This window comes from Muntiacus reevesi, chromosome 7, assembly GCF_963930625.1.
Source record: "Muntiacus reevesi chromosome 7, mMunRee1.1, whole genome shotgun sequence".
In the NCBI taxonomy this organism is placed as follows: Eukaryota; Metazoa; Chordata; class Mammalia; order Artiodactyla; family Cervidae; genus Muntiacus; species Muntiacus reevesi.
Genome location: NC_089255.1, coordinates 13,962,316 through 13,977,850, shown reverse-complemented (window position 1 = coordinate 13,977,850; position 15,535 = coordinate 13,962,316). Strand labels below are relative to the sequence as shown.

The 15,535-nt window shown below is 40.2% G+C and overlaps 1 protein-coding gene across 3 annotated transcripts in view; it reads left to right on the top strand.

The window, feature by feature from the left end:
- Positions 1-15,535, top strand: part of AAGAB (alpha and gamma adaptin binding protein) — a 77,388-nt gene that overhangs the window by 24,364 nt on the left and 37,489 nt on the right. For 2 of the 3 annotated variants that reach the window (XM_065941399.1, XM_065941398.1), the window contains exon 5: positions 14,471-14,554. The exons of the other annotated variant lie outside the window; for it this stretch is intronic. In XM_065941399.1, coding sequence (XP_065797471.1) covers positions 14,471-14,554 — 84 coding nt within the window. The remainder of the gene's footprint in view (positions 1-14,470; positions 14,555-15,535) is intronic. 3 annotated transcript variants of the gene reach the window in all.

Below are 15,535 nucleotides of genomic sequence, written 5' to 3'. Positions count from 1 at the left end.
AACCCCCCAGGACTGGGGCAGGCCGCTAGAGACAGGTTCTGTATGGACTGTGCTCTGTAAACTCTTAAAAAACTTTTTAAACCACATGAAAACTTTTAGATTCTGCTGTTGTTTTCCACATGAGTATTGTAAGACTCAGCTGAAGGATTTTCATTTCCTTTATGCACACTCATATCTACATTGCAGATAAGAATACTGCCTTATTATTGGTATGCTAACTAGGATACTGATTATTTGTAGTGCCCCGTTATTTTTAGTATCAAATTCCAGAAGCAAGATAGTACCGATACTGAACTAATTAAACTAAGTTGTCAGTGTTTGTGGTTTTTTTTTTTTTAATGACCCCTTGCCTGTCTCTTACACTTAGGGTTATAGTAATTTCATTTCTCACTCTTAAACTGTCTATTTCTCATCAAAAAATTGTTATCTAGATAACTATTATAAATAGTAATTATCACTGTATGGTTCCCATTGAGGAAAAGTTGGGGCATTTACTGGATTTTATAGCATACCAAGCGGACCTTTCCTGCCCTTAGGAAACTCATTGTTTATGAATAGCCAAGTTTGGTATTTCTAGTACTATCCCAGGATTGTGTAATTGGTGGAAACTAACATTTTCAGATGTTAATTGATGGAAACTAACATTTCTTGCCTTGAGAACTCCATGAACAGTATGAAAAGGCAAAATGATAGGATAATGAAAGAGGAACTCCCCAGGTCGGTAGGTGCCCAATATGCTGCTGGAGATCATTGGAGAAATAACTCTAGAAAGAATGAAGGGATGGAGCCAAAGCAAAAACAATACCCAGTTGTGGATGTGACTGGTGATAGAAGCAAGGTCCGATGCTGTAAAGAGCAATATTGCATAGGAACCTGTAATGTTAGGTCCATGAATCAAGGCACATTGGAAGTGGTCAAACAGGGGATGGCAAGAGTGAATGTCGACATTCTAGGAATCAGCAAACTAAAATGGACTGGAATGGGTGAATTTAACTCAGATAACATTATATCTACTACTGTGGGCAGGAATCCCTTAGAAGAAATGGAGTAGCCATCATGGTCAACAAAAGAGTCCAAAATGCAGTACTTGGATACAATCTCAAAAATGACAGAATGATCTCTGTTTGTTTCCAAGGCAAACCATTCAATATCACCATAATCCAAGCCTGTGCCCCAACCAGTAACGCTGAAGAAGCTAAAGTTGAATGGTTCTATGAAGACCTACAAGACCTTTTAGAACTAACACCCAAAAAAGATGTCCCTTTCACTGGAATGTAAAGTAGGAAGTCAAGAAACACCTGGAGTAACAGGCAAATTTGACCTTGGAGTACAGAATGAAGCAGGGCAAAGGCTAATAGAGTTTTGCCAAGAGAACACACTGGTCATAACAAACACCCTCTTCCAGCAGCACAAGAGAAGACTCTACACATGGACATCACCAGATCGTCAACACCGAAATCAGATTGATTATATTATTTGCAGCCAAAGATGGAGAAGCTCTATACAGTCAGCAAAAACAAGACCAGGAGCTGACTGTGGCTCAGATCATGAACTCCTTATTGCCAAATTCAGACTTAAATTGAAGAAAGTAGGGAAAACCACTAGAGCGTTCAGGTATGACCTAAATCAAATCCCTTATGACTATACAGTGAAAGTGAGAAATATATTTAAGGGAATAAATTTGATAGACAGAGTGCCTGATGAACTATGGACGGAGGTTCGTGACATTGTACAGGAGAACAGGGATCAAGACCATCCCCATGGAAAAGAAATGCAAAAAGGCAAAATGGTTGTCTGAGGAGGCCTTACAAATAGCTGTGAAAAGAAGAGAAGTGAAAAGCAAAGGAGAAAAGAAAAGATATTCCCATTTGAATGCAGAGTTCCAAAGAATAGCCAGGAGAGATAAGAAAGCCTTCCTCAGCGATCAACCAAGGAAACAGAGGAAAAACAACAGAATGGGAAAGACTAGAGATCTCGTCAAGAAAATTAGAGATACCAAGGGAACATTTCATGCAAAGATGGGTTTGATAAAGGACAGAAATGGTTGGACCTAACAGAAGCAGAAGATATTAAGAAGAGGTGGCAAGAATACAAAGAAAAACTGTACAAAAAAGATTTTCACGATCCAGATAATCCCGATGGTGTGATCACTCACCTAGAGCCAGACATCCTGGAATGTGAAGTCAGGTGAGCCTTAGAAAGCATCACTACAAACAAAGCTAGTGAAAGTGATGGATTTCCAGTTGAGCTATTTCAAATCCTGAAAGATGACGCTGTGAAAGTGCTGCAGTCAATATGCCAGCAAATTTGGAAAACTCAGCAGTGGCCACAGGACTGGTAAAGGTCAGTTTTCATTCTAATCTCAAAGAAAGGCAATGCCAACGAATGCTCAAACTACTGCACAGTTCAACTCATCTCACATGCTAGTAAAGTAATGCTCAAAATTCTCGAAGCCAGGCTTCAGCAATACGTGAACCATGAACTTCCAGATGTTCAAGCTGATTTTAGAAAAGGCAGAGCAGCCAGAGATCAAATTGCCAGCATCCACTGGATCATCGAAAAAGCAAGAGATTTCCAGAAAAACATCTATTTCTGCTTTATTTACTGTGTGGACCACAATAAACTGTGGAAAATTCTTCAAGAGATGGAAATACCAGACCACCTGACCCACTGCTTCAGAAGCCTATAATGCAGGTCAGGAAGCAACAGTTAGAACTGGACATGGAAAAACAGACTGGTTCCAAATAGGAAAGGGAGTACATCACCAGACAATATTGTGCTTATTTAACTTATATGGATAAGCTGGATATTGTGCTTATTTAACATATGCAGAGTACATCATGAGAAACGCTGGGCTGGAAGAAGCACAAGCTGGAATCAAGATTGCCGGGAGAAATATCAATAACGTCAAACATGCAGATGACACAACCCTTATGGCAGAAAGTGAAGAGGAACTAAAAAGCCTCTTGGTGAAAGTGAAAGAGGAGAGTGAAAAAGTTGGCTTAAACCTTAGTGTTCAGAAAACTAAGATCATGGCATCTGGTCCCATCCCTTCATGGGAAATAGATGGGGAAACAGTGGAAGCAGTATCAGACTTTATTTTTGGGGGCTCCACAATCACTGCAGATGGTGATTGCAACCATGAAATTAAAAGACGCTTACTCCTTGGAAGGAAAGTTATGACCAACCTAGATAGCATATTAAAAAGCAGAGGCATTACTTTGCCAACCAAGATCCGTCTGGTCAAGGCTATGGTTTTTCCAGTGGTCATGTATGGATGTGAGAATTGGACTGTGAAGAAAGCTGAGCACCGAAAAATTGATGCTTTTGAACTGTGATGTTGGAGAAGACTCTTGAGAGTCCCTTGGACTGCAAGGAGCTCCAACCAGTTCATCCTGAAGGAGGTCAGTCCTGGGTGTTCACTGGAAGGACTGATGGTGAAGCTGAAACTCCAGTATTTTGGCCACCTCATGCGAAGAGTTGACTCAGTGGAAAAGACCCTGATGCTGGGAGGGATTGGGGGGTAGGAGGAGAAGGGGACGACAGAGGATGAGATGGCTGGATGGCATCACCGACTCGATGGGCATGAGTTTGAGTAAACTCCAGGAGTTGGTGATGGACAAGGAGGCCTGGTGTGCTGTGATTCATGGGGTCGCAAAGAGTCGGACACGACTGAGCAACTGAAGTGACTGAACATTTTCAGAGGAATATGAGTGGATTCTATTGGTGAGGTAATGAGGTTGACTTTACTATATAAACTTTTATGCTGTGTGTTTATTTAATTTAGTTTCTATTAAAGTCATGGTTCAGACAGTAAGGAATCTGCCTGCAATGCAGAAGACCCAGGTTTGAGCCCTGGGTTGGGAAGATCCCCTGGAGAAGGGAATGGCAACCCACTCTAGTATTCTTGCCTGGAGAATCCCATGGACAGAAGGCCACAGTCAGTCCATGGGGTAACAGCGTCAGACACAACTGAGCAACTCACACTTTTCATAGTTGACTTACAGTTGTTGTGTTAATTTATGCTGTACAACAGAGTGACTCAGTTGTGTGTGTGTGTGTATGTGCTCAGCTGTGTCTGACCCTTTGTGACCCTGTGGACTGTAGCCTGCCAGGCTCCTCTGTCCATGGGGATTCTCGAGATAAGAGTACTGGAGTGGGTTACCATGCCCTCCTCCAGGGGGTCTTCCCAACCCAGGGATCAAACCCAGGTCTCCCAGATTGCAAGTGGATTCTTTACTCTCTGAGCCACCAGGGAAGCCCAAGAATACTGGAGGAGGTATTCTATCCCTTCTCCAGGGGATCTTCCCAACCCACGAATTGAACCCAGGGTCTCCTGCATTGCAGGCAGATTCTTTACCAGTAAGCTGAGCTCCCAGGGGAGTTCGGTGTGTGTATGTATATATTAAAGAATATAAAAAAGATATATACATATATGTATATAAAAGAATATATTGAGCATATATATATATATTCTTTTTTATGTTCTTTTCCATCATGATAGAAAATATCTCAGGATACTGAATATAGTTCACTGTGCTATATAGTAGGACCTTGTGGTTTATCCATTCTATATGTAATGGTTTGCTTCTACTAACCCCAACCTCTTCCTCCATCTCTTCCCCCACCCCCACCCCCTTGGCAGCCACAAGTCTGTTCTCTCTGTCTGTTTTTGTTCTGTAGATATATTGATTTGTGTCATATTTCAGATTGCACATAGAAGTGATATTATATGGTATTTGTCTTTTTCTCTCTGACTTACTTTGGTTAGTATGGTAATCTTTGGGTCCATCCATGTTGCTGCACATGGCATTATTTCCTTCTTTTTGATGGCTGAGCAATACTCTGTTGTGTATATAGACCACATCTTCTTTATCTACTCGTCTCTCCACGGACATTGAGGTGGTTTCTATGTCTTTGCTGTTGTACATGGTGCTGCTGTGAACATAGGTTTGCATGTATCTTTTAGAATTATAGTTTTGTCTGACTATATGCCCAGGAGTGGGATTGATGGATGAGACCGTTTTTAGTTTTCTGAGGAACCTTCTTTCTGTTTTTCACAGTGGCTATACCAGTTTGCATTCCCACCAACAGTGTAGGAGGGTTCCCTCCCCCCCACACCCTCTAATAGCAGTAATTGCTATTTGAAGACTTTTTAATGATGGCCATTCTGACTTGTGTGAGGTACTACTTTGTTGTAGTTTTGATTTGCTTTCCTCTAATAATTAATGATGTTGAGCATCTTTTCATGTGCCTCTTGGCTGTCTGTATGTTTTCTTTGGAGAAAAGTCTGTTTAGGTCTTCTGCCCGTTTTTTAATTGGGTTTTTGTTTTTTTGTTGCTGTTGAGTTGTATGAACTCTATATGTATTTTGGAAATGAAGACCTTGTCATATGCAAATATTTTCTCCCATTCTGTAGGTTGGCTTTTTGTTTTGTTTCCTTTGCTTTGGAAAAGCTTATAAGTTTAATTAGGTCCCATTTGTTTATTTTTGCTTTTATCTCTATTGCCTTGGGAGACTGACCTAAGAAAACATTGGTTTTATGTCAGAGATTTATGATATAAAATGATTTAATGTCAAAGAATGTTTTGCCTTTGGTCTCTTCTAGGAGTTTTCTGGGGTCTTGTCTTATATTTAGATCTTTAAACCATTTTGAATTTACTTTTGAGTATGGTGAGAGGGTATATTTTAGCTTTATTGTTTTACATGTGGCTGTCCAACTTTCCCAGCACCACTTGCTGAAGAGACTGTCTTTTCCCCATTGTATATTCTTGCCTCTTTTGTTAAAGATTAATTGACCATAGGTGTGTGGGATTATTTGTGGTCTCTCTATTCTATTCCATTGATCCATATTTCTGTTTCTGTGCCAATACATGCTGTTTTATATTCTTCTCAATTGTGGTGGAAAATGTCTCAGGATATTGAGTTTAGTTCCCTGTGCTATACAGTAGGGCCTTGTTGTTTATCCATCCTGTATGTGATGGTTTGCTTCCTCTAACCCCAACCTCCTACTCCATCTCCTTCTCCCACCCCCTTCACAATTGCAGGTCTGTTCTCTATGTCTGTTTTTGTTTTGTAGTTATGTTATGCCTCCTGCTTTGTTCTTTTCTTTCAGGGTTGCTTTGGCAATCCTGGTCTTTTATGGTTTCATATAAATTTTAGGGTTATTCTGGTTCTGTGAAAAATGCCTTGGGTAATTTAATAGGAATTGCATTAAATTAATTGCTTTGGGTAGTATGGCCTTTATTTTTGGGTATGGTTGCTTTATAATGTTGTGTTAATTTCTGCTGTACAATGGAGTGAATCAGCTCTATGTATATATATCTTCTTCCTCTTGGATCTCTCTTCCGCCCCCACCTTTCCCCATTCCATCTACATCATCACAGGACCCTGATCTGAGCTCTCACTAGCTATCTCTTTTACACATGGCAGTGCTTACACATCAGTCACAGTCTCCCAATTTACTATGGCTATTTTAGCAATATTAAATCTTCCAATCCAAGAGCATGGATTATCTTTTCATTTCTTTGAATCATCATTAAAGAACATTATAAAAGGATGTGTGTGTATCACACATAACCCTCCCAGACTTCAAATAATACAACATGCTAAGCAAAGTAAGTCATAAAGAGAAAGACAAATACCATATGATATCACTTATATGTGGAATCTAAAATACAATACAAATCAACATGGGTCCATCATGTTGCTACAAGTGGCATTATTTCATTCCTTTTGGTGGCTGAGTAATATTCCATTGTGTATGTAGGCTACATATTCTTTATCCATTCTTCTGTCTTTGGATATTTAGGTTGCATCTTTAATTTCCTTTATTAATATTTTGTAGTTTCTAGCATATATGTTCGTCTTTCACCTCCTTGGTGAGGTTTATTCCTAAGTAATTTTTTGGATGTGATTTTAAATGGGATTATTTGTTTACAATCCCTTTTTCATATTTTATTATTAGTGTAAAGAAATGCAACTGATTTCTGTATGTTAATCTTGTATCTTGCTAAGTTGCTGAATTTATCAGTTCTAGAAATTTTTGTGTGGAGTCTTTAGGATTTTCTGATATGATATCATGTCATCTATAATAATGACATTTTTACCTCTTCCTTTGTAATTTGATACCTTTTATTTCTTGTCTGGTTGCTGTGACTAGGACTTTCAATACTGTGTTGAATAGAAATCATGATAGTGGGCCTCTTTGTTCCAGATTTTAGAGAGAAGGCTATCAGCCTTTCACTGTTGAATATTACATTGACTGTGGGTTTGTCATAAATAACTTTTATAATATTGAGATATGTTCCTTTTATACCCACTTTGTTAAGAGTTTTTATCATGAATGGATGTTGTATTTGGTCAGGTGGTTCTTCTGCATCTATTGAGATGATCATGCGTTTTTTATCTTTTGTTGACGTAGTGTATCACATTGACTGATTTGCATATGTTGAATCATCCTTGTGAACTTACGATGAATCCCACTTGGTCATGGTATATGATCTTTTTTATGTGTTGTTGGATTCAGTTTGCTAATATTTTTTGAGAATTTTTACGTCTGTGTTCATCAGAGATTATTGTTGTTCAGTTGCTAAGTTGTGTCTGAGTCTTTGTGACCCCATGAACTGCAGCATGCCAGTCTTCCCTGTCCTTCAGTGTCTCCCAGAGTTTACTTAAACTGTAACTCATGTCCATCGAGTCAGTAACGCCATCCAACCATCTCATTCTCTGTCACCTACTTCTCCTCTTGCCCTTAATCTTTCCCAGCATCAGAGTCTTTTCCAATAAGTAGTCTCTTCACATCAGGTGGCCAAAGTATTAGAGCTTCAGTATCAGTCCTTCCAATGAATATTCAGGGTTAATTTTCTTTAGGATGGATTGACTGGTTTGATCTCTTTGCTGTCCATGGGACTCTCAAGAGTCTTTTCGAGCACCACAGGTCAAAAGCATCAGTCCTTAAGCTCTCAGCCTTTTTTATGGTCCAGCTCTCACATCTGTACATGATTACTGAAAAAAACCATAGCTTTGACTATATGGACCTTTCTCAGCAAAGTGATGTTTCTGCTTTTTAATATACTGTCTAGGTTTGTCATAGCTTTTGTTTCAAGGAGCAACTGTCTTCATTTCATGTCTGCAGTCACCATCCACAGTGATTTTGGAATCAGAGATAGTAAAATCTGTCACTGTTTCCACTTTTGCCCCTGCTGTTTGCCACAAAGTGATAGGACTGGGTGCCATTTTCTTGGTTTGTTGAATGTTGAGTTTTAAGCTATCTTTTTCACTCTCCTCTTTCACCCTCATCACAAGGCTCTTTAGTTCCTCTTCACTTCTCCCATTAGAATGGTATCATCTGCATATCTGAGGTTGTTGATATTTTTCCTGGCAATCTTGATTCCAGCTTGTGACTCATCCAGCTTGGCATTTCGCATGATATACTCTGCATATAAGTTAAATAATCAAGATGACAATATACAGCCTTGACGTACTTCTTTCCCAGTTTTGATCCAGTCCGTTGTTCTATGTCTGGTTCTAACTGTTGCTTCTTGACCTGCATACGGGTTTCTCAGGAGGCAGGTAAGGTGGTCTGGTATTCCCATCTAAGAGTTTCCCAGTTTGTCATGATCCACACAAAGACATAGTCAGTGAAGCAAAAGTAGATGTTTTTCTGGAATTCCCTTGCTTTTTCTATGATCCAGCAGATGTTGGCAGTTTGTTCTCTGGCTCCTCTGCCTTGACTAAATCTAGCTTGTACATATGGAAGATCTTGGTTCACTTACTGCTGAAGCCTAACTTGAAGGATTTTGAGCATTCTTGCCATCACGTGAAATGAGTGCAATTGTGCGATAGCTTCAACATTCTTTGGCGATGTCCTTCTTTTGAATTGGAATGAAATCTGACCTTTTCCAGTCCTGTGACCACTGCTGAGTTTTCCAAATTTGCTGGCATATTGAGTGCCGCACTTTATCAGCATCATCTTTTAGAATTTGAAATAGCTCAGTTGGAATTCTGTAACCTCCACTAGCTTTGTTTGTAGTAATGCTTCCTAAGGCCTACTTGACTTCACACTCCAGGATGTCTGACTCTAAGTAAGTGAACACATCATCGTGGTTATCCGAGTCATTCAGATCTTTTTTGCATAGTTCTTCTGTGTATTTTTGCCACCTCTTCTTAATCTCTTCTGTTTCTCTTAAGTCTTTGCCATTTTTGTCCTTTATTGTGCTCATCTTTGCATAAAATATTCTCTTGATAACTCCTGTTTTTTGAAGAGCTGTTGTTTTTCCCATTCTATTGTTTTCCTCTATTTCTTCACGTTACTCACATAAGAAGGCTTTCTTATCTCTCATGGCTATTCTCTGGAACTCTTCATTCAGTTGGGTATATTGTTCCCTTTCTCCTTTTCCTTTCACTTCTCTTCTTTGCTCAGCTGTTTGTAAGGCCTCCTCAGACAACCATTTTTCCTTTTTGCATTTCTTGAAGGAAATGGCAACCCACTCCAGTACTCTTGCCTGGAAAATTCTATGGATGGAGGAGCCTGGTAGGCTACAGTCCAAGGGGTCGCATAGAGTCGGACACGACTGAGCGACTTCACTTCCACTCTTCCTTGGAAATGGTTTGATCACCTCCACCTATACAATGTTACAAACCTCCGTCCATAGTTCTTCAGGCATTCTGTCTGCAAGATCTGATCCCTTGAATCTATTCGTCACCTCCACTGCATAATCATAAGGAATTTGATTTAGGTCATACCTGAATGGCCTAGTGGTTTTCCCTACTGTCTTCGATTTAAGGCTAAATTTTGTAATAAGTTGCTGATGACCTAAGCCACAGTCAGCTCCCAATCTTGTTTTTGCTGACTGTATAGAGCTTCTCCATCTTAGGCTGCAAAGATTATAATCAATCTCATTTCACTTTTGACTGTCTGGTGATGTCCATGTGTAGAGTCATCTGTTGTGTTGTTGGAAGAGGGTGTTTGCTACAACCAGTGGGAATTCTCTTGGGAATACTCTGTGTTAGCCTTTGCCCTGCTTCATTTTGTACTCCATAATATCATCAAAGATACTGACTGGCCTGTAATTTTCTTTTTTGGTGGTATCTTTGTTTTGTTTGGTATCAGGGTGATGGTGGCTTCATAGTGTGTCTTTGGTAGTGTTCCCTTCTCTTCAGTCTTTTGCAAGAGTTTGAGAAGGATCGGTAAAAGTTCTTTGTATGTTTGGTAGAATTCGCTTGTGAAGCCATCTGGACCTGTACTTGCATTTGTAGGAAATTTTTTGTTTTTTGTTTTTTCAACTACAGATTCTCTTTCACTTCCAGTGATCCGTCTTTTCAGATTATCTTCTTCTTGATTCAGTTTTAAAGAGATGTATTTTTCTGGAAACTTGTTCATTTCTTCTCTTTTGTTGAATTTGTTGGCATTAAATTTTTCGTAGTACTCTCTTATGGTTTTCATGTTTGGGTTCCACATAAGTGGAAAAAATCTTCTTGATCATATTTTCACATGCGACTCTCCTTAAATGAAAACATTCCATTTTAAAAACAATTTGTGACAAGCAGTGAAACTGTACAATAATGTGGAATGGAAGAGAACAGAGAACAAGAGATCGTGGAACCACTGCCAACCACACCAAAGGTTGGTCTTCATCCAAAGAAGGTGATGTTGTGTATATATGGGATTAGAAGTGAGTCCTCTACTATGAGCTCCTTTTGGAAAACCAATTAGTTCCAATGAGTACTGCTCCCACGTAGACCAAGTGAAATAGGCACTAGACAGAAAGTGTCTGGAATCAGTCAACAGAAAATGCATCATCTTTCATCAGGATAACTCAAGACCACATGTTTCTTTGATGACTAGGCAAGAACTGTTACAACTTGACTGGAAAGTTCTGATTCATTGTCATATTCACCAGATATTGCACCTTCCAATGTCCATTTATTTCAGTCTTTATAAAATTCTCTTAATGGAAAAAATGTCAATTCCCTGGATGATTGTAAAAGACACCTGGAACAGTTCTTTGCTCAAAAAGATACAAAGTTTTGGGAAGGTGGAATTATGAGATTGCCTGAAAAATGACAGAAGATAGTAGAACAAAATAGTGAATACATTGTTCAGTAAAGTTCTTAGTGAAAATGGAAAATGGGTCTGTTATTTTTACTTAAAAACTGAAGGAATTTTTTGGCCAACCTGGTATTATTGTATTCCCATCAATTTCTCACTTTATGTCTGTCAGTATTTGTTTTATGTATTTGGGTGTTTCTTTATTGGGTGCATATAGTGTCCTTCTTTATTTTTCTTTATGCCTTTTGTTTTAAAGTCTTTTTTGTCTGACTTGAGTATTGCCAACTCTTGCTTTCCTGAAATCTTCATTTGCTTGATATGTCTTTTTCCATTCCCTCTCTTCCAGTCTGTGTGTTCTTTGCCCTAAAGTTACATGTTCATGTTTATCCTTTTGCTATTCCTTACATTTATCATTGCTTTCATAAATAGATTTAAAGCCTTTTTTTTCTTTTTGATCTGTATACTGGCTTATTTAAATGATTTACTTTACAATTGTGATTTTTTCTTTCCTATATATTCTTGATTCTTTTATAATAAGAGAAGATCTTAATATTTCTTCTAGAATAGGTCTAGTATTGCTCTTTTCTTTTAGTTTTTCCTTGTCTGAGAAATTCTTTCTCTCTCCTCTTCTAAATGATATTCTTGCTGAGTAGAGAGCATTCTAGGTTGCAGATTTTTCCCTTTTAAGACTTTAAATATGTTTATCCACTCCCTTCTAGTCTGCATTATTTCAGACTAGAGAAATCAGCTTATAGCCTTATGGGTGTCCCCTTATAATTAACTCTTTGTTTTTCTTTTACTGCATTTAGAATCTTCTCTTTGTCTTTAACTTTTGCCAGTTTGATTATAGTATGTCTTGGTATAGGTCTGGGTTCATCTTGTTCAGGAACTTCTGTGCTTTCTGTATCTGGTTATCTGTTTCCTTCTTTTGTTTGGAAAGCTTTCAGCTATAATTTCTTCAAACACATTTTCAATCCCCTTTTCTCTTTCTTCTCCTTCTGAAGTCCCTATTATCAGAGTGGCACACTTTTACGTTATCCCATGCATGCGTGCTCAGTTGCTTTAGACGTGTCCAACTCTGCAACCCCATGAACCATAGCCTGCCAGGCACCTCTGTCCATGGGATTTTCCCTACAGGAGTACTGGAGTGGGTTGCAGTGCCCTTCTTCAGGGAATTTTCCTGACCCAGGGGTTGAACCTACGTTTTCTGTGTCTCCTGCATTGCAGAAGAATTTACTGCTGAGCCACCGGGGAAGCCCATGTTATCCATAGGAGCTATTTTATATTATTTTCACTTTTTTGTTTTTCATTTGGCTTTCTGTCTACTGTGCTCTGAATGGGTGATTTTCATTATTCTGTTTTTCAGATCACTTTTTCATTCTGCTAGTCATTGCCTTTATCTTAGTTTTAATCTTGGCAAATGAATTTTCTAATTTTCTTGTCTCCTCCTCATAGTTTCTAGTTATTTGTTTGTTTGTTTTACAGTAATATGCATTTCTGTCGATAGCCTTTCTTAATTCCTCTGGTATGTTCATTACCTCTTTTTTGAACTTGGAGTCTATTACACTGAAGAAGTCTGTTTAATTGTTCTTTTAGGGGAATTCTGTTGGTCTTTTAACTGGTAGTGGTTGCTCCGCATCTCATTTTACATATATTTCTCTTACTCTGAGTTTAGGAGAAACTTGCATACTGTGGCCTTGGAAGGCTGTTTATTTGTGGGAGCATCTCTGTGTAGCTTACATGGGGTTCATGTTTTCCGTGCAGGGGCTGCTTTTATGTGGACGCCTTCCGCCTCTCCTCAGCATGTGCCGGCTCTTACCCCCTTGATAGGGGTGCACAGATGCTGTGATCCACGTGTTCTTGCAGGCCGCTGGCGCGTTGGCTGGTACCCACTCCTGGGGCCCATGGCAGCAGCTCCTGTGCACTCCTAGGCCCCACAGTGGCAGGGGCGGTGATTGGCGCCTGCTCTTGGATCTCTCTGGCCTGTAGTGGTTTGTGTTGCCCCCGAGCTTGCGTAGCAGTGTCCTGAAGTCTGAGACCGTGTGTGCAGGGAAAGAGGCTCTTAAAGCAGCCCTGCCTTCCCCGTGCGTGGCCCCTGCAGTGGCACTTGCCTCTGGCGGGTCCAGGCTGCTTCCTCGTGCGCCTTTGGTTGTGGGCATACCGTACTCCAGCCCTTCAGGCCGTCTCTGCGCAGCCAGCCCCAGCACTCGCCCTGAGTTTGACCTCCAAAGCCTGAGGTGCCGCAGCCAGCCCCCGCCCGCACTGGCAGACACATGTCAGACTGGGCCGTGCAGGGCGGCACGCCTGCTGTCTGTGCAGGTCTCTCTTCTGCCTTCTCCGGCCAGTTGCTGCACTCTCCTTTGAGGCTCCAAAGCTCCCACTCTGTCCTGGCTGACCACTCTGCTGGTGCGGCGACGTCCCAGGATATTGGAACCTTTCCTCTTTCATAGCTCCCTTCCAGGGATGCAGGTCCTGGCCTGATTCCTTTCTCTTTCTTTTTTCCTTTTCTTTTGTCCTACCTGGTTATGTGGAAACTTTCTTCCCCTTTCAGAAGTCTTGAGTTCTTCTGCCAGTGTTCAGTAGGTGTTCTGTGAGAATTGTTCCACGTGTAGATGTATTTTTGACGTATTTGTTGAAGGAGGTGAGCTCCACATCTTTATCCTCTGCCATCTTGTTCACTCTCCAGTTTCTAGAATATTCTTACCAGGAGCTCCAAGCTTTGTATTTTCTTAGTTTTTTTTTTTTTTTTTTCCTTTTTACGTAAGTTATAGTGTGAAATAGCAACTAAATAGGCAAGATAATTGTCAGTTGTTTTAAAGTGTGGACTGTGGCCCACAGTCCTAGATATACACATATAGTCAGCTCTCTGTATCTAAGGGTTTTGCACCCATGGATTCAACCAACAGCACATTGAAAATGTTCAGGAAAAAAAAAATCCAGAGGGTTCCAAAAAGTTTACATAGTATTAGCTATTATAAGAAGTCAAGGGATGATTTAAAGTATATGGGAGGAAAAAAGGTATATGGGATGATGTGGGTAGATTATGTGCTAGGTCACTTTAGTTGTGTCCTGCTCTGTGCAACCCTATGGACTGCATCCTCCCAGGCTCCTCTATCCATGGGATTTTCCAGGCAGGAATATTGGAGTGGGTTGCTATGTCCTTCTCCAGGGGTTCTTCTGGACCCAGGGATTGACTGGTGGGTAGATTATATGTAAATACTAAACCACTTTATATAAGGGACTTGAGCATCTGCAGATTTTGTTATCCATGGTGGGGAGAGAGTCCTGGAGCCAGTCCTTCATGAATACTGAGGGATAAATATATATAAATATTTATGTATGTGTAAGTGTGTGTGTGTGTGTGTGTGTGTGTGTGTGTATATATATACACACATTTTTTCCCCCCTCCCTGATTAGATGACTTCCCAGAATCTACAGGAGTAAAGCGAATTGTTCAAGCCTTGAATGCCAACGTCTGGTCCAATGTAGTGATGAAGAATGGTAAGTAACTTGGGACTAAACGTTCTAAAGATTTTTTTCCTCCTGTTCTTTCTAAGTTTTAAATTATTCAGATATATGTGGAAGCATTAAGATTATATGAAATCTGTATATTGTTCCATTTTAAAGTCCCAGTTGAAGGGAAAGCCAAAATAAACATTTCTAAGACTTGAAAATATATGTTGAATCATTAACAAAAATTTGGAACTTACGTTTAACGTGCTTGGCCTTGTCTTTGGCTTTGCAAAATACCCCCAAAGTTGTAAAGGTTGACTTCTGTCCTTACAGAGCCCATAGTCCAGCAGTCCCACAGAGGAATCAAAATATGTACTTTTAAAATGCTAGGTAACTGTGCAAGGCAGTCTTGGATGAGTACAGAATGTCTGATTCAAGCAGCAGAGGCAGAGGGGCCAGAGATGTGGCCTTTATTTATTGTGGGCCTGAGTATAGAGTTTCAAGTCGAAAGCAGGTCTTAGCAGTTGTCTTCACGGGATGGTCAAGATTTGGGTTGGTGAAGCGAGAGAGTGGCAAACAGCGGAGGGAGCATGTCTTCAAGAATAATGGTTGTATCTTTTAGGGTTTCTCAGAAACTCTTGCCTACCAGTTGGACCTAGCTTAGGGGAGAGAGGCCTGTATTTGAGGCAGGAGAATCTGAGCTTTTTCCTATAGGAAGTGGTGAGTCGTTACGACACTTCTTAACAAGTGGTGCAAAGAAGTTGGCACCTTTGAAAGGTTGATGTTGTGGTGGGTTTGGCAGCTGAAGCAGATAAGAGGTAGAGCCTGAAGTTAGGAGACCAGGCCCCTGTGGCTGCAGCTCTGTAGCCATAGGGCGAGAAGCTGAATCTGAAGTGCAGTTTGAAGCCAGCAGGCTAGTTGGTACACATTAGCCTCTTATTGTCTGTATTAGTTTGCTATTAGAGGCTGCAGTAACAAACTATAACCAGCTGGAGTCTTAGAACAACAGGTATTTATTGTCTCACAGCT